The sequence below is a fragment of the Sorex araneus genome, chromosome 1 (assembly GCF_027595985.1).
Source record: "Sorex araneus isolate mSorAra2 chromosome 1, mSorAra2.pri, whole genome shotgun sequence".
NCBI classification, from domain to species: domain Eukaryota; kingdom Metazoa; phylum Chordata; class Mammalia; order Eulipotyphla; family Soricidae; genus Sorex; species Sorex araneus.
In genome coordinates, this window is record NC_073302.1 from 392,763,971 (window position 1) to 392,782,717 (window position 18,747).

General features: G+C 34.7%; 2 protein-coding genes across 4 annotated transcripts in view; one reads left to right on the top strand and one right to left on the bottom strand.

Moving 5' to 3' along the window:
- Positions 1-18,747, bottom strand: part of RUNDC3B (RUN domain containing 3B) — a 142,770-nt gene that overhangs the window by 58,654 nt on the left and 65,369 nt on the right. For all 3 annotated transcript variants that reach the window (XM_055137919.1, XM_055137780.1, XM_055137846.1), the window contains exon 4: positions 10,340-10,425. In XM_055137919.1, coding sequence (XP_054993894.1) covers positions 10,340-10,425 — 86 coding nt within the window. The remainder of the gene's footprint in view (positions 1-10,339; positions 10,426-18,747) is intronic.
- ABCB1 (ATP binding cassette subfamily B member 1) overlaps positions 7,922-18,747 on the top strand; it is a 229,913-nt gene continuing 219,087 nt past the window's right edge. The window contains exon 1 of the mRNA XM_055137510.1: positions 7,922-8,057. The gene's annotated coding sequence lies outside the window, so the exon portion shown is untranslated. The remainder of the gene's footprint in view (positions 8,058-18,747) is intronic.

Consider the following 18,747-nt stretch of genomic DNA (forward strand, 5'->3'; position numbering starts at 1 on the left):
TATGTTTAGTAACCAGGGATCATTAAGCAGTTATATCTATCTATGTTATATGTATACCAACCTATAAGGTCCCTAAAACTTAAAGGAAAACATTTTTTGTTTTAAAATTTTTCTTGTTTTTTTCTTGCTTTCACATTTTGTTTTTAAAATTTTTTTATTTTATAAAAGAAAATCATTTAACTGAAAAAGTTTTCTTGCTTTTTTTATAAAAAGGGAAACATTTTAGTTAATAAAATTTGTCTTGTTCTTTTCAGTTTCCATAAGTTTAGAAAGACTTAAAATATTTAGTATTTTAAAAGTCTCTAAGATTTTCATATGCTCATCATCTCACCACCAATCTGTTTGTAGTTTACCTCTGGCTTTACACTCAGGGATCACTTCTGGCAGGGCTCAGGGGACCGTATGGGGTGTCAGGGATTCAACCCAGGTTGGCTATGTGCAAGACGTCCAATCCGCTGTTCTACCGTGCCAGCCCAGATATTTCTACATACTCAATTGTGATGTTACATAAAAACAGTGAAGATATTTGGACAAATCTATGTCTCTGAGATTTTGTCGCTTCCCCAGTGGCTAACTTAGCTGGTGAGAGCATAAGTATTTTTTGAGTCCTGGAAGAACTATGATTCCAATAGTTTTAGACCATTAAATTCTATGGACCACATGTGAAAAGAATTCTGATAACTGAAATTTAAATTCTAGGAGTCATTCATTATCTTAGCATTTTCCTGTAGAAGAAGAGATTACCTTTTTTTAAGTTCTCCATCATCTATCATGTTAAAGAATACATTTAAAAAAGAATCAAATTAAAACTATTCTTACTTATTCCTAATGTTAACATTGTAAGAGCTGTTGGAAAGTACAAAAATTAACTGGTTTTAGAGACACTTTTGAAGTAATCACTTATATGTTTATGTATTATTTGAATGAAATGGTCATCTTTAGTTTACTAATAACTTATCAAGCTAAATAACCCAAGTGATACATTTGCTTTTGTGAAATAAATAATTCAACTATAACTAAATTATATAAGCCTGATATAATGGAACAATCATTACTAGAACAGAGAAAATGGAAGGAAACTTGGAAGAGGAAGAACTAGTCTACAGATATGTTCATTATATGTCTTCATTATTAGTTTGGTTAAGAAAAAAAAGTATTCTTTCCTCAAAATATACTTCTAAGTTTGACATAACATGTAAAAATAACCTAATTCAGAAGTTAAAAGAATACTGAATTGAGGTGATCTAAAACCAACTTATTTCTATTATTTAATCAGACTTACACATACATTAAAGTAAGACAAAAGTTATTAAGATTAATTCTTTATTCTTATAAACCAACATTCTATGGTTTTTACTAAAATCTTATTCTATTAGAACATCCAATGGTTTTAAAAAGACTAAGTTTCAACCACATTATTTTATCTCAAAGAAAAAAATCTGAACATGAATAGTTTGATTATGTAACCAACACTATGTAAAAAATGAGCCAAGAATAAAGCCTAAGATGACTAATACAATAATAGTAAGGTATACACTAAAAAATATTCCCTTTATTTTGATGAAAATATTTTTTGTTCTAAGGAAAATATTTTTATGAGAAGGATCTAATCAAAACAGTGTAATGAATTGCAAAAATGTATTATAAAGTACCATGATAAAAATATAAATTGTCTATTTAATTATTTATGAATTAGAAGCTTTTAAAACTTTTTCTACTCATGACCCTTTTTGTCCCCAAAATTTTTCATGACCCTGTTTATACAAAATAGGTATATAAAGGCATAATACTTTTAATAAAATAAATTTATTTTTGCAACAATTATTTATAAGTTACATGAGTCCACATGGGGGCTCAAATCACTTCTTAAACTGTTTAGAAGGTATCCATAAATGCTAAAAAGCCCTTGACAAAATAGCAGTGAAAGGAACCCTCCTCAAGATAATAATGGCCACATATAACAAACCCACAGATGGTATCATTCTTAATAGTGAACAACTGAAAGAATTCCTTCTGAGATCAAGTAGAAGGCAAGGATATTCACCTCTCCAATTCCATTCAACATAGTACTAGAAGTTCTGACTTACAATAATTAGGCAAGAAAAACAAACCAAAGGGCTATAAATCGGGAAAAAAAGCCCTCAAATTATCACTATTTGCAGATGACATGATATGCACAGAAGAACCTAAAGACTTCACAAAAAAGCCCCGAGAAACAATAAACCAATATGGCAAAGTGTCCAGCTACAAAGTTAATACACAAAAATCAGTTGCAATCACATATACAAAAAATGAATCAGAGGAGAGAGTGATCAAGGAGTCTCTCCCATTTACAATAATATCCAAAAACATCAAGTATCTAAATAGGCTTAACAAAAGATGTGGAAATCGGGGCTGGAACGATAGCACAGCGGGTAGGGCGTTTGCCTTGCACGCAGCTGACCCAGGTTCGAATCCCAGCATCCCATATGGTCCCCCCAGCACCGCGAGGAGTAATTCCTGAGTGAAGAGCCAGGAGTAACCCCTGTGCATCGCCAGGTGTGACCCAAAGAGAAAAAAAAAAAAGATGTGGAAATCTATTCCATGATAACTTTAAATCACTGAAGAGAAAGAAGATGATCTTAGGAAGTGGAAAAATATTCCATGTTCATGGATTAGAAAGTCAATATTATTAAAATAACTATGCTACCTAAGCTATCATACAGATTTAATGCAAGCCCCATCCAAATTCAGATGACATTCTTTCAGGATCTAGAAAAATCAATAATAAATTTATATAGAATCAGAAGAGACCACAAAACAGCCGAAGTCACACTGAAAAATAAGAATCTGGAAGATATTTCATTACTTAACTTGGAACTATATGTTGTAAAGCTATAGTGATCAAAACTGCATAGTTCTGGAATAAAGACAATGGGTCAGAATTGAATACCATTTGACAAAATCCCGTATATATGAGCAATAAATTTTTGATAAAGAACCTGAGAACATGAAGTGGAATAAAGATAGCCTCTTCATCAAATGATACTGGGAAAATTGGATAACTACGTGCAAGAAATTAAAGCTGGATCCATATCTTACAACTTAGACATCAGTCAATTTAGAATAGATCCACGACACTGAGATACAATCAGAAAATAGGAAGCACACTGAGGAAAAGATAGGCAAAACACCTTAAGATTTGGACCTGAAAGGTGCCTTCCATGATCTGATGCCACTAGCAAAGGCAACACAATCAAAAATATACAAATGGGATTACATAGAGAACTTCTCCATGGCAAAAGAAATAAGGGCTAAAACTAAAAGACAGCTAATTGAATGGAAAAAAAAATATTTGCATTCAACACATCTGATAAAGGTTTGGTATCCAGGATACATAAAGTACTCACAAAGATCAACCAAAAAAATACAAAAACTCTATCAAAACTGGGGAGAGAAAATGAATAAACACTTCTCAGAGGAAGACAGGAGGATGGCCAGTAGGCACATGAGAAAATGCTCAGCATCACCTATCATACTAAAAATCCAAATCAAGACAACAATGAGATACCATGTCACACCAGTGAGAATGGCACATATAAAAAATATTAGGAACAATCTGTATTGGCGGGGATACGGGCGAAAGGAACTCTCATCCACTGCTGGAGGGAACACTGGTTCAAATGCTGTGAAAACAGTATGGAGAGATCTCAGTAAACTTAGAATTGACTCAGCAATTCCACATCTGGGCATCTATTCCCAGGATATAAAAACACTCTCTCAAAAGGACATATGCACAACATTATGCATTGCTGCATTCAGTATAATAGCTAAAATATAGAATCAACCTAGGCATCCAATGACTGATTAATGAATTATGAAGATGTGGTATAAATATATATGTATATATATGTACATATATATATATATACACACACACACACACAATGGAATCCTCTGCAGCTGCAAGGAACAAAGAAATCATGCAGTTTGATGCAATGTGGTTGTAACTGGAAGATATCAAGTTGACTGAAGTAAACCAGAAGAAGAAACACAAACACAGGATGATCTCACTTATCTGTGGTGAGGACGAGGAAATGTACTGTAGTAAATGTGCCTAGATCATCCTAGATCCCAGAGTTTAGAGAGGAGGACAGAGAATGAAAGAAACCAAGGGGTGAAGAAAAAAAACAAAGTAATGGAGGAACAGGCAACAGAGTTTTCAGTTATATCAGTGATATGGGTGAGTGGTATAGCCACATATCCAAAACGCAGACTCAACAAAACAGAATACATGAGATTTAAGCTGCAACCACTGTAACTTTGTGATGTGACTGTCAAGTTGATAGGCAGCAATGCCCTGGGTGTTGTGGTGGGGAGAGAACATGGGAATACGGTGGAAGAAAGTTGAAAACTGGTGGTGGGATTGGTGTTGAAATATTATGCCTACAACTCAACTATCAACTTGTAAATTGTAGTTCATTAAAAGAATATAAATAAAACAAGGCAATAATCCATAGAAAGAAAAAGAAGCTAGGTATTAGACTATATTTTTAAGTAAGTTCTGTATTTTTGTTTGTTTTCAGGTGACACCTGTCAGTGCTTAGGAATTACTCCTGGCAGTGCTTGGGGTTCCTGGTATAGAACCTAGGCTGGCCACATGCAATGTCTTACCTTCTGTACCACCATTCTGGCCTAAGTTGTGCACTTGTTAGAGAATTAATAATGATAATGGAAAAAAAACATTGAAATTCTCTAACAAGTGCACAATGAGTTTTAAGTTGCTCTTCTGTTGTTGTTAATCTCTGAAAGCAAAATAACTTACATTAAATAAAGACAAGAGCTAAGTAAGCATACTACTAATGGAGAAAATGGATGTTTTCACAAAACCAGTATTTTCTTTATCACACCTTCAATTTCAACCAAAACATAGAGTCATGTATTTAAAAAATAAATACTCTTATGCACCAGTGCACATACAACTCTTACACTATATTATGTACAATAAGGAAGAAGGAAGGGGAAATGAAAGAAAAGAGAAACTTCTACAGTTCTATTCAGAATATAATGGCAATAAATTGAAGCTTCCTAATTGAAATGCCTTCTTATTCTTGAGCAATAGAGTTCTGTAATAAAGCAGGAAGTTCTCATTTTTTGAAGTCAAGTAGGAGACTTCATACTGCTTGCTTTCAGAACATCTCTCTTATATCTGTACTGTGTAGAAAAATCTGTTTTATTGATTGGCTGTCCATCAAATGGGCAATGTCATGATTGCCTCATGACAAACTCATTCACGATAGACTTTCATAAATTTATTAAGTGGTTTGTGCCTAGATTCCAAACCTGAGGACAATTCTGACACATCACCTTCATTAAGAAGAATATGACTGTTGATGTCTGTCTGACACATGGTAAGGTTTGGTATCTCCTCAACTGGAGCACCACAAAAAAAGGTACCACCTCAGATAATGATACAAGCAAGCACCAGGAGGAGCAAAGCACCTCTTTGCTTTCTACAGCTGAATTAACATTCCTCAGAATAGAATATATATTTTATGAATATATACCCGTGGCATATTCGATATGCGGAAAACAGTAACAAGTCTCACAATGGATATGTTACTGGTGCCCACTCGAGCAAATCGATGAGCAACGGGATGACAGTGATACACTGATACAGTGATATATTCATAAGTTGATAGACATTCAGACCATTTTCACTTTTTACTAGTGTGAATAATGATGCTATGAACATATGCATATACATACTTTAGGAATCTGTTTTCAATTTCATCAGTGATTTTATCTGTGCTGCTGGTCCATAAGTAAATCTATGGTGATTTTTTTTTCAAACCAACAAAATCGTTTTACTTTTGCATCATCAATATATGAGGACTCTAATTCTTCCATATCCTTATCAACCCTTCCCATTATGTGTCTTTCAATAGCAATTAACCTACTTGCTATAGTATATAGTAAATATACATTCACTATGATTTTGATTTCTTTTTTCCTGGTAGCTAATGTTATTGAGTGCATTTTTTGATCATCTTCAAAAAAAACCTATCCAGGTTCATTGAGGGGTTTTCCCCCTTTTGAATCTGGGCCACACCAGGCTGTTTTCAGGGATTACTCCTGGCTCTGTGCTCAGGAATCATTTTTTTTTTTTGCTTTGTGGGTCACACCCGGCGATGCACAGGGGTTACTCCTGGCTCTGCACTCAGGAATTACTCCTTGTGGTGCTCAGGGGCTCAGGGGACCATATGGGATGCTGGGATTCTAACCCGGGTCGGCCTTGTGCAAGGCAAACACCCTACCCACTGTGCTATCACTCCAGCCCCCTCAAGAATCATTTCTAGTGGTGCTTAAGGGACCATATGCAAGTGCCAGGAATTGAATTGAGTTTGATCCATGCAAGATAAAAATGCCTGAACTCCAATACTATTTCCCTAGCCCCTCTTTTCTACTTTTTGATGGTACTCTTCAAAAATGCAAAGATTTTTCTAATTTTTAATGCAATTTTATCCTATTTACATACTTTTCTTTTTGTTACTTATGTGTTTATCATTATACTTAGGAAACTGTTGCTTAACATAAGGCCATAAATATGTATATCAATGTTAAGTTTTAAAACTTTTAACTTGTGGCTAAAGAATTTTGTTTGTATATGCTGAGGCAGTAGCCTGCAAACATATTTAGGGGGCAGGGGTGGGCCACACTGGCTGTGCTCAGTGCTTACTCCTGGCTCAGCACTCAAGGATCACTCCTGGCAGTGCTCAGGTGACCATATGCAGTGCTGGTGATTAAATCAGGGTTGGCAGCATGCAAGACAAGTGCCTTACCTGCTGTACTATCTCTGTTCTAGCAAGCATTTTTAAATATTTTAATTTATTTGTTTGTTTTTGCTTTTTGGGTCACATGCAGTGATGCTAAGGGATTACTCCTTGCTCTGAAGTCAGGTATAACTCCTGTTGGTGCATGGGGGACCATATGGGATATGGGATACAGGGGATCGAACCCAGGTTGGCCACATGCAAGACAAATGCCCTACCCGTTGTATTATGGCTCCAGCCTTCAGCAAGCTCTTTTTAGTCATGTTTATTTTGTCCATATACACAATGAAAAAATAAACAAATTCATATAAAAATTACTTGTTTTTCTTAAAAAAAAAGATGATTTATCCCTATTATCCTTTTCTATAATTTAGGGAAAAAAATATCAACTCATTCTTTTTCACTTGTGACAGATCAGAAATTCTTGAGTCTCATTTTGTGTTTTAACTGCTGCTAATATCAAAAGAGTAAACATCTCTTCTAGTACAACTTTTTGTCATAATGAACTAAGGTAGTGCAACTGCCATGCAGCAAAGAAACAGAAAGTTAACTCTAGTTCAATTTTATATTTTCTTTATTATTTCAAACTTTTAGCAGAATATTTTCCACCTTATTTCAAATGTCATATTTGTTCTTATTAGCTTAACTTTTTCAACTGTGTTCTGTTAGGGAGTAGAGAGATCCCAACTCTGAATTAATTAATTCTGTTTCTATCTTTCTTCTCTTTGTCTAAGTCCTCCCAGCAACCTACCAAAAACAATCCCCTCTACTTTTTGTCAGGAATTCTATTCTGATTCTGCCAACTTTCGAACTCTGGCTACTGCCCAGTAACACTCCAATCACTAAACCAGGAAACCTTTCAAGGATTTTTATCAACTGCTCATCAAGACATCCTTTACTTTAACAGAAAGGTCACATTAACTTCCCCAAATATTTGGAGCCATCGATATAAACTCCAAGGAGACTTATTGTATTTGCTTCCCATACCTCCTCCCACCAATCTCATCTTGGATTTTCACTGATTAGTACTTTCAAGCTTGCCTGTCTTAGTTCATGTAGCTCCTCCTTCTGTATTGGGGTAAACACTTGTATTACCATGTTCAAGGACGTCATTACTCCTTATCTGTGAAGTGTAGAACAAGAAGAAATCACTTGATTCAGATACTCTCAAGATTCCTAGAGGATTAGAGATCATTTCTCATTGTTCTACAAGCTCTTATGTCAGGGAGCATCCAAACAAAAAAGGTAAGGTATAACTATTCTTTCCAATAATCTCCTTGTATTTTATCACCCTCACCTTCCAAAAATATGACTAGAGATTTTCAATCAAATTTACTTATAATTCAGAAATTGATTTGATTTAAAAAAAGGAAGGTTTTTGTTTTTTTTTTTTTAAAGAGACTGTCATTTTATAACTTTTTTTACAGTAACCTTTAAGAAAAGAATTCTAAATTTTAAAAGAACTCCTTCCTTCCTTTCTTGGGAACTAAAGGACTACTAAATTCATATTTAAATATACAAACACGTTTCTTTGTGTAACATATAAGTCATATTTCTATCTGGATAATGCATATTTATATTTTTACATGAATATTTTTACTCTGAACTTTTTAAAAGAGCTGAATCATTTCCTTTTTTTTAAGTAAAAAGGATGTTTAACACCTAAGAACAAAAACATTTTCCTTTAAATATTTAAACTACTCATCCTAAAATTAATCTATTCAAAAATTATTTCTCTCAATTATCTAAACTAAAAACATCAACCACATATTATTGTTAATGTTTTTGTTTCTATCAAAAAAGGTAATCAAAATTAGAATGCAATATTGTTACTGTGCAGAAGATTATTATTTATATTAGTCTGGGCTTTTCTATGTAGGGTTTTTATGTTTTGTCTAAGAAAGTCTAACACTTTTTTCCAAGTCTTAGAATTCTCAGTATTTAGTGTCTTTTATAATCAAACTTATTTGCTAGAGATGATAACTAGTGATGAAACAAATGTTTCATTTCATAGAGCTCATTTCAAATGTCATTTATCATTTTATCAACATCTCACCATAATTTCTGGAAACCGTTTGAGTAACATAATGCTTCTAAAGAGTTCAAGAAATACATATCAGATTTACTTTATACAAATTTAGTTATTTGAGTTAAAAGTCTAACTTGATTGTAACTGTGATCATGATCATATCTGTATTTGCCAAGAATTTTTTCTATTTTATTGCCTAAAAACAAAGATATACCTAGAGATGCTTTCATTTATACTTGATAGTAAGCTAAAACAGACATTATAATAAATATTCAGATTTTCTGAAAGTCCAAAGTATCAAATACTGCATCAGAACATGAAAATTAAGATATCAGATATGATTTCTTTGTATCTATGTCAATTTTTTGTATCAAAATTGCTTAAGTTTTTACATTTCTTCTCTTTCATAAATGTCATCAGTGAGGGAGAAATAAGCATAGTAAATTAGAAACACGTAAGATGATACAATTCAATTGACTTTTTTTTCTTTTTGGGTCACACCCAGCGATGCACAGGGTTTACAATGGCTCATGCACTCAGAAATTACTCCTGGCGGTGCTCAGGGACTATATGGGACTATACAGGTTGGCTGCATGCAAGGAAAACAGCCTACCCACTGTGCTATCGCTCCAGTCCCTCAACTGACTTTTTATAAAGAAATATTAGCCAATTTGATTACTATTAATTACACAAAAGATATTTAAAACAGGAAAGGTAGTACAGCAACTGAAGAAATGAATTAAATTTGCCTTTAAGATTAATTTTCATTTATGAAGTACTATATGGGTACTTCTAGGTTATTATACTGAAGAGTATATGTCTAAGGTATTTAAATCACTATTTTCACTTAAGTGTTTTTGAAACAAGAATCAGTTAAGAAAATTTCTATAATAATAGATTAGTAGAGCAGAGTTAATAGGACTGATTGCTTTCTTAATAGGAACTCTTTTCTACTGTCACAGATCAATAAAGTCCTATTTTTCACATGATATACTGCATCAGCTCTTATTTACATAATCCAGAAAAACAACATTGGTACAAATTGCTCTAAGAAAACAATTAAGTCACTGGTAATTATAAATTAAGGAAGTAGATTCACTTAAAGTATGTATGAGTAAAGAGAATAAATTATTGTGGTAGGAAAATAAGTAGAATGCTATTGGAATTTCTTAGTAATGTTTTGTCTTTTTTTCAAATTGGTCAAGGAAAATCTGGGAAGAAAATAAATTTTAATTGTTGAAAGATTAGGATTATAATGATTCAGAAATAAAACATCATAGGTATAACATGAAGCATGAAATGATAAATCAAGGTAAATACATGTTTAGTTTACAAATTATATTTTCCTGAGGAGACAGTGGATTTATGTGAGCAGTATAAAAGGGAGGAAATAAAATAGTTGATGACTTTAGAAATGAAATGAGTCTTCATTCTATTCTTATTTCTAAGTCTTTATCTAATTTTCAAATATATACTTGAAAATAAAAGTCTTTTAAACCTGGTTGTTTTGAAGTCTCTAAGAGCTGTAGAGATGTATTCAGATAAATGTTTTTCCATGAGTGCTACTCTGATCCAGGCTCTACCCTAAAAGGAAAAATAGAAATAAATACTTTAAATTACAATTAAAACTATTTCCCAAAGAATAATAAAAATTTAAGCATTTGAATATACAAGGATAACTCATTCAAAATATACTCTATATTAAGATTTTTAAAAACTTGATAAATGAGATAAATTTTATTACACATAGTAGATAGTTTAGAAAGTATTTGTACAGAATGAATCCTATCATGTAAGACATAATACTTCAATGTCCCAAATCAGAATGCTTAATAAAACTTTGATCTCTTATAAAACATGAAGGGGAAAAGGTGCATTTTTATTAATAAAAATAATCACTCTGAGGTCAGGGAGACAGCTCAAAGGTCTGGAGCATGTGTCTATGCGAGTTCAATCCCCAGTATTGCCTCATCCTGCCAAGCAGTGCCATGTGGACCTTGAAGATTTCCCCACACACACCCCCGAACTCTGCTAGGGCCAAGTAGCACAGAGATGGCCCCTGTACTTCCTGAATGCTATTTGAAGGATCCCCTCCGCAAAAAATAATCCCTCTGAGCTGGAGAGATAGTACAGTCAGAAGGGCGCTTGCCTTGCATGCAGCCAACCAGAGTTCAGTCCCCAGAACCATATAAAGAGCCAGGAGTATGCCTTGAGCACTGCCAGGTATAGCCCCCCAAAATACTCTTATAAAGGTAAACTGTAAATATGGAAAAAGTAAGAAGCATTATTTAGAAATGTTTAAAACTCTAATTCACCAAACTCTGACAGGTGGGATCAAAAAGCAGTCAATCTCAGGCAGTGGTCAGTCAAACAGGGCGTTGCTACTGGGAAGAAGCTACCATCATTACTGGAACGAAGCAACATTAGTACTGGGGAATTACAGAAACACAGGGCTGCATTCAGCAAGCCAGTCAACGTGCCTAGGAAACTCAGTTCTCCCTTCTACCCTGCCCACGGCTTAATTCATTGTTCTTCCCAAGCAAGCTCAGGGAAAACTGTAATTACCTGACAATAGAAAAAAGAAGAGACAAGCCATTGTCCAGTAATCTCAAGAATCTGTCTAAAAACTCCAAGGACAGAGTATGGGGAATACTCTCTGCCATGGAGGCAGGGGGAGGGTGGGAAAGGGGGGGTATTCCAGGGATATTGGTGGTGGGGAATGTGCACTGGTGGAGGGATGGGTGTTTGATCATTGTGTGATTGTAACCCAAACACGAAAGCTTGTAACTATCTCACGGTGATTCAATAAAGTTTTTTTTAAAATTTAAAAAATAAAAATGTAAAAACAAATTAAAATAAATAAATAAAAACTCCAAGGACTCCCAGGTGCTGGCCTGAATCGAATGCTACAATTTTACCAATGAAGAAACAGGGAAAACTGTTCTTCAGAGAAAGTGAGACACAAGAGCCTGCTATTGCAAGATAAGAAACGTGGGGAGGAACAGAGAGATAGTTCAGCCGGCGGGGTGCTTGCTGGCACAATGCCAACCTGGGTTGGATCCCTGACACACCAAATGGTTCTGAGCACCCCCAGAAGTGATCCCTGAGCACAGAGCCAAGATTAAGCACTGCAGGGTATGGTTTCTAAACAAACAAACAAAAAAAAAAACAAAGAAATGTGGGGAGAATCCTGTTTCTTGGTTTAGTAATTTCAATCCGCACAAAACTAGGCTGCACCTATTCTTCCTGTCTTTGTATATTTGTGTACTTCTCTGTAATGCTGTGATAATAAATTGAGCCAATTTTTAATGGTTTCTTTTCTTTCAACAAAAGACCTTATACTAGAACAGAACACAAACAACTTATAAAGGTGGTTGAGGTCATTAAATAGGAAAGCAGCAAACTAAATTTAAAACATTAGGCTGTCTCAATTAGATAACTGTGAATTAATGAGATGTTTTTTGGGGAAAATAATCAACACTTCTTAGGAAAGTTAGTAACAGAGGTTGTAGAGATGGTACAGTAGGTAAGATGCGTGCCTTGCGCACAACAGAACTGGGTTTAATCCCTGGCACTCTATATGGTCCCCCAACACCACGAGGAGTGATTCCTGAGCACAGAACCAGAGCACAGACAAGTGTAGCCTCCAATTTTTTAAAAGTCGTTGTTAACACATACTTGGCTCTGTTTTAAGAGTTTAAAATATGCTACATACTTAATCCTCCAAAGAATTGTGCAAGTTAGGTTACAATATTATTTCTACCTTCATATAGAGGGAAACAAAAAATAGACACAATTAGAAGACAGGAAACTCATCTTCCCACCAGCTGCCCAGTCCAACCTATTATTTAATACTCCTGGGCTTTACTTCCCCTCATGGTTCAAGGATAAACTATAATTACTTAAGAGAAGGAAAAAGAAGAATGAGCAAAAATGTTTGCATTATGCATAGGATAAAAGAATTCATTCATAAAAAATCCAAAGATCATGTAAATATACAAGAAATAAAACTTAATTTTAAAACAATTCTGCAAGGGTAAAACTGAACTGTAGATTAAATTTCTTATGCTAGATATCAGAATGTTATTTTTCCTCTTGAGTTAGTTTTTGATTGACATGTTTCAAGTAACTTATCCATCCCATCTAATTTTCTGTGTGTCAAGTAATTAATAATCTCAAAATTTTTAATATTTATAGAGCTTATAGGGTTTCCCTTTTCTTTGTTTCGGATATTAGTCATTCTTAATCTTTTTAAAATTTCTTCGGCAGTTGTACTAAAAGTTATCAACTGGATTAATTTTATTAAAAACACCAGCTTTTTATTTAAAAAATTTTACCTTGGCGTACAGCTGTCTCAATTTAACTGAAGGTTATTTCCTCCTGTATTTTGGGCTTAAGAGCTTAAGATAAAATGTTTTTAGCTTTTATTTATCTACTAAGTTATATTTTAATACAAAAAAGAAATTTAAGCCTATTTTCTTCTAAGAATTCTATATTTTCATATCATTACCTGCCAAATAATTTTCAATTTCCTTTCATCCATGAATTACTTAGAAAAACTCATGAAATGACCCACTTTAAAAAATAAGCTTTGCAGTGTGTGGTCAGCATAAATTTCTATACTGTTTTTGTTGTATATTCCACTTACCTAATATTAGTTTTAATATATAGACCTTAACATGGATGCTTCATTTCTCTTTCTTCTTTGATTATACACATAATGACTTTTCATTGAGTATTGGCCATTGTGTTTGGAAATTTTTAGACAATCAAATATGATTTATAGCAGCTCTAATACAACTTTTCCCTAGAGCAGGCTTATTTTTCTTCCAGTTAGCACAGTGTATTTAAATGTCATTGTGCATCACTCCTGTATACTACTTTCAGGTCTTTGGGGGATGTTCCTTATCTGAATTTCATTTTCTCACAAGGTGCTTCTATTCTAGAATCTCAAATAAAAGCCTCCAGTGTTTACAGCACCCCATCGAATTTGTTTTACCTGAGTTCTAATAGTTTTGGAAAGATCACTGTATGACTGACATCCCATTGCTCATCAATTTGCTTGAGTGGGCACCAGTAACATCTCCATTGTGAGGTTTGTTATTACTGTTTTTGGCATATCGAATACGCCACGGGTAGCTTGCCAGGCTCTGCTGTGCAGGCGGGATATCCTCGGTAGCTTGCCAGGCTCTCCAAGAGGGATGGAGGAATCCAACCCGGGTCAGCTGTGTGCAAGGCAAATGCCCTATCTGCTGTGCTATAACTCTAGTCTATATATATATATACATATATATATGTGTATATAAGTGTGTGTATATATACATATATATTCCAACTTTACTCTTCAACTCGACTCTGTTTGGACATCTCCTATCTTTTTCTTTACTTTTCATTTTGACCACATCTAGTGATTTTCAGGGCTTACTCCCAGCTGTGTGCTCAGGGATCACTTCTGGTGGGGCCCAGGAAACCATATTTGATGCAAGGATTGAACCTGGTCAGCTGTTTGCAAATTAAGCACCCTTCCCACTGTGCCATCGCTCCACATCAGCCCTCCCCACATCTCCTTTCTCTGGATTTCCCTACTGCATACAGTTGATGTTTTAAAAATGTAAATAAAATCACAGTACATTTCTGTTTAAAAATAATTTAAGAATCCCTCAAGTAGCTCCCTATGTCATTGAGAATGATATCCAAACTGAGTTATGACAGTATCTCCCACAGTTTCTTTCCTATGCTTAACATGTTCACAGCATTTATCTTCCCATTATTTTCCTCCAGGCTTAAGTACTTTTCCTCACAGAAGCCTTTCCTAAGCAAATCTATAAAAGTCTGTGCCCTATTTCACCTTTCCTGTCATTTTCTAACCTTTTGATTGGCTTCATTTTCTTCATGCTATTACGTTATGAATTGGCTTACCATATTAGTATGCTATAATGTACATATCATTTTTCGCTTTGCCATATTTTTACTATTACCATTGTATATCCTCAGTGTTTATAATCACTTTGGCAGTGTTGGCATTCATACTTGTTGAATATGATAACAAAATTAAAGAAAGTAAATGATTTGCTCATAACTATTAGGTATTAGGGCTACCGCCAATAATTAGAGAAAAGAGATAAAGGAAGACACAATTTTTAAAGATTCATATGAAGGTAGAATTTAAAATGACTAGAGTATAAAACAATTGTGAAGAATAAAAATATCTGCTCTCACCTGGAAAATTCTACTTTTACTGATTTGGAGGGCTTGGGGGACACACCCAGTGGCACTCAGGGCTTACTCCTGTATCTTCATTCAGGGATCACTTCTGGGGCTTGGGACAATAATGGGATGACAAGGATCAAACCTGGGTTGGCCAAAGGCAAGTGCCACAATAGCAAATGTATTATTGCTCTGACCCCAAAATAAGAACTATTTTTACTTGTTATTTTATTTTTATTATTTTTAATTTTTATTGTTTTTATTGTTATTAATTTCCATTTTAAAAATTATTTTTAATTTTTCATGGTTTACAAAACTATTCATAATGGTTCCTCAAACAAGAACTATTTTTTTTAAGAACTATTCTTGAAGCAAAGAAAAAACATCACACAAGAAATGATAAAAGTTAGGAATAGCACCAAGAATAGCATCAAGTTTATGCCTTGAGGCCAAATGACAAAAATGAAAATAAAAGGTGAAAAAGATTTTCTTGCTTGAAAACAGTTGGAAACTAAGAAGAACACAACAAAAATATCTGCAAGGTTATTATCTATAGATATTTTCAAACATCTGCAACAGCTATAATTAAGTATCCAATTAGAGGGATTTCTGTCAGAGTTCATATATCATGCTTTTAAGTAATTAGTCCCAAGTCAGATAAGGAAGATGGGAACATTGAGATTAGGGGAAAATACCTCTTGAGATGTTCTTTATTTCTTTTTTTTGGTTTGGTTTTGAGGTCACACCTGGCAGTGCTCAGGGCTTACTCCTGACTCTGCATTCAAGGATCACTCCTGCTGGTGCTGGGGACCATATGGGTTGCCACGTTCGAACTCAGGATAGCCCCATGCAAGGCAAACATCCTACTGGCTTTACTATCTCTCAGTCATCACAGATTAAGTTCTTTCTAAAAACAATATTCTGGTCTGAAACCCCAATAAATTTATTTACAGAAAACCTATGTTCCGGAGCTCCCTTCATATTATAGAATGCAAGGTACAAGCATACTTGAGAGGGAAATATTGTTAGCCATTATTAGGCTCTGTTGGGCCCTACAAAGTAGACTTAATTAGCTATCAACTAAATGGAGAGAATGATGTGCATTTCAAAGATAGTAGAGAGAAGTCTCAGATCCCGTATGGTTGCAAGTTCCTACAATATGGCTCTAAACTGTGCAGAATTGTACAGTAATACTAGAACACAGACCATCTTGATCAAATAAACTCAGCTAAATTTTAAAAAATTCCAAATTAAATTAGTCATTGCTTAACATGTCGTCTACGTAATTTAAAAGTATAATCTAAGTGAATCTTGACAAAAGAAGAGCTGTTTTCCAAGTCGCACACTGCTCAGCAGATAGGTTTGGTTTTCACGAGTGTCAAGTGTGGACTGTTTACTCATAGTGCTCATAGTTATTCCAGCTATAGTCCAAAGGCTTAGTAAGACTGTTTGCTGAGATGCCAGTTTAAGTCCTCAATCTCTGATACTTAGCAAGTAAGATTTACTGAGTAAACACATTGCTCGTCTCATCATTAATGCAAGATGGCAAAACTAATCCCTGCCTGCACAATGCTTATGACATGACCAAGCAAATAACAGATCTCTTCCTCCAGTAAATGGAATCTCTCTGACATTTCTGAAAAACAATGATATAAATGCAGGACTTGGAACATGACTGACCTGTGATATTGCCAACACCAGAGTTTTACAGAATAAATATTAACTCTCTCTGCTGGGCAGCATCTCACTGTGGGGGACCCATCCTAATCTTCTCATCAAGGGAGATGGTTAGCTAGAGTTTGTATTTCTCTGATCCACCCAGTCCAAATGCTTCATTTCTTAACCTCTCAGTTACCTTTTGTACTTTTAGATATGCTAGTTCTATAAATACATTCTTTCCAATAATTAAGGAGTTTAGAATCTACTTGCCATGTTAATCTCTCCTAGTTTTAATTTGAAAATTATAAAATAAAATTTATGTACCATCTGGGGTAGTTTCTATTTTGATAGACTTAATTTAGATAAAAGCTATTTTTAAAATCTAACCTATAGAAACCAGGCAGTATTCTTAAATCATAAAGAGCACAAGAAAGGAGAGTAATACAAAATTAAGATGTAAAAAATATTCAAACTGCATGCATATGTTTTCAAACCTGGAGTCAACGAGACAATAAGAGAGTAAATAAATTTGAGGGAGGTGGGAGCCTATACTTGGTGAAATAGAGGCAAAAGTACTAAAGCAATAGTTATGATTAAGAGAAATATGTCAATAGACAATTAAAAACAGGACTTAAATGTCATTGAGGAAAAAATTTTAATTAGAAAAATAATCTAGGGGTCGAGCCAATAGTATAGCAAGAACTTCCCTTGCATAAGGTAGACCCAAGTTTGATCTCTGGTACACCATACAGTCCCCTGAGCATGGCCAAGAGTAACCCCGAAGTGCAGAGCACTTAATCCCTTAGTGCTCAGGAATAAGACCTGAGCACCAACAGCTATGGACCAAAATCAACCAAACAAAAAAGAACCTAGCTATAACTAACTTTAAAATGAAAAAATTCACGGGCTTAAAATCTGGGAGGCAAGGGCCAGCAAGATGGCTCAATGGACAGTGAGTACGCTCTCATGTGGAAGACCTGGGCTCAATTCCTATGCGGGTGGTTTCCTGAGCACTGTAAGGAACAGCCCACGCAACATTGGACGTGATCTCAGCCCACGAAATAGATCTTAGTGTGGCAGAGAATAAAACTGATTCAATCCAAGACTTTACTGATATTCAAACAGAAATCTGCTCAGACATTTCTTTAGCTGGAGACTTTACTGGCAGAAGACAGAAAGGGTAGCAATTTTAGAAAGTGAACTCTAGAGCTAGTGTTCAGAAAGGTGACAAAAACCACAGATACCAACTTTAGACAAAGAAGATATTTTAAACTAAGAATTTAAATGTTTTAGCTATGTTTCCAATTATCACCAGTTTTAAACATTTTAATTAAAAAATTGAATTTTAAAAACTTATTCCATTGATGCTTCATAAAACATTTAATTTTGATATACTCTTGTCAGTTTTGCTAATAAAATTTTTCCAAAAGGAAATCCTACATAGAGGTCAGAGGGATAAGTACATAGTACATGGGTTGAGGTGCTTTCTTTGCATGTCACCAAATCAGTTTGATCCCTCGCACCGAATTTTAGCACCAATGGGAGCCCTGAACATTGTCTAGAGTGATCCCTGAGCACAGAGCTAGACATAAACCCTGAGCACCAGTGTGTGTGATCCCAAAACAAAAGTCCTAAGTAAAATGGACACAGAAAAAATTAACTTAGAGATACAGAAAATATTAACTTAGAGACTGTAGTTTTGAAAAACTATTCTGTAATTATTATATCAACATGCAATTTTCTTTTATTTATTTATTTATTTATTTATTTATTTATTTATTGCTTTTTGGGTCACACCCAGCAATGCACAGGGGTTACTCCTGGCTTTTCACTCAGGAATTACTCCTGGCGGTGCTTGGGGGACCATATGGGATGCCGGGGATCGAACCCAGGTCGGCCGCGTGCAAGGCAAACGCCCTACCCGCTGTGCTATCACTTCGGCCCCTAACATGCAATTTTAAAGTTTAAATTATGATATAATGAGTTAAAGGATGTTGTGACCTTAAAACTAAATACCATGAAAGGACTGTGCTATGTAAG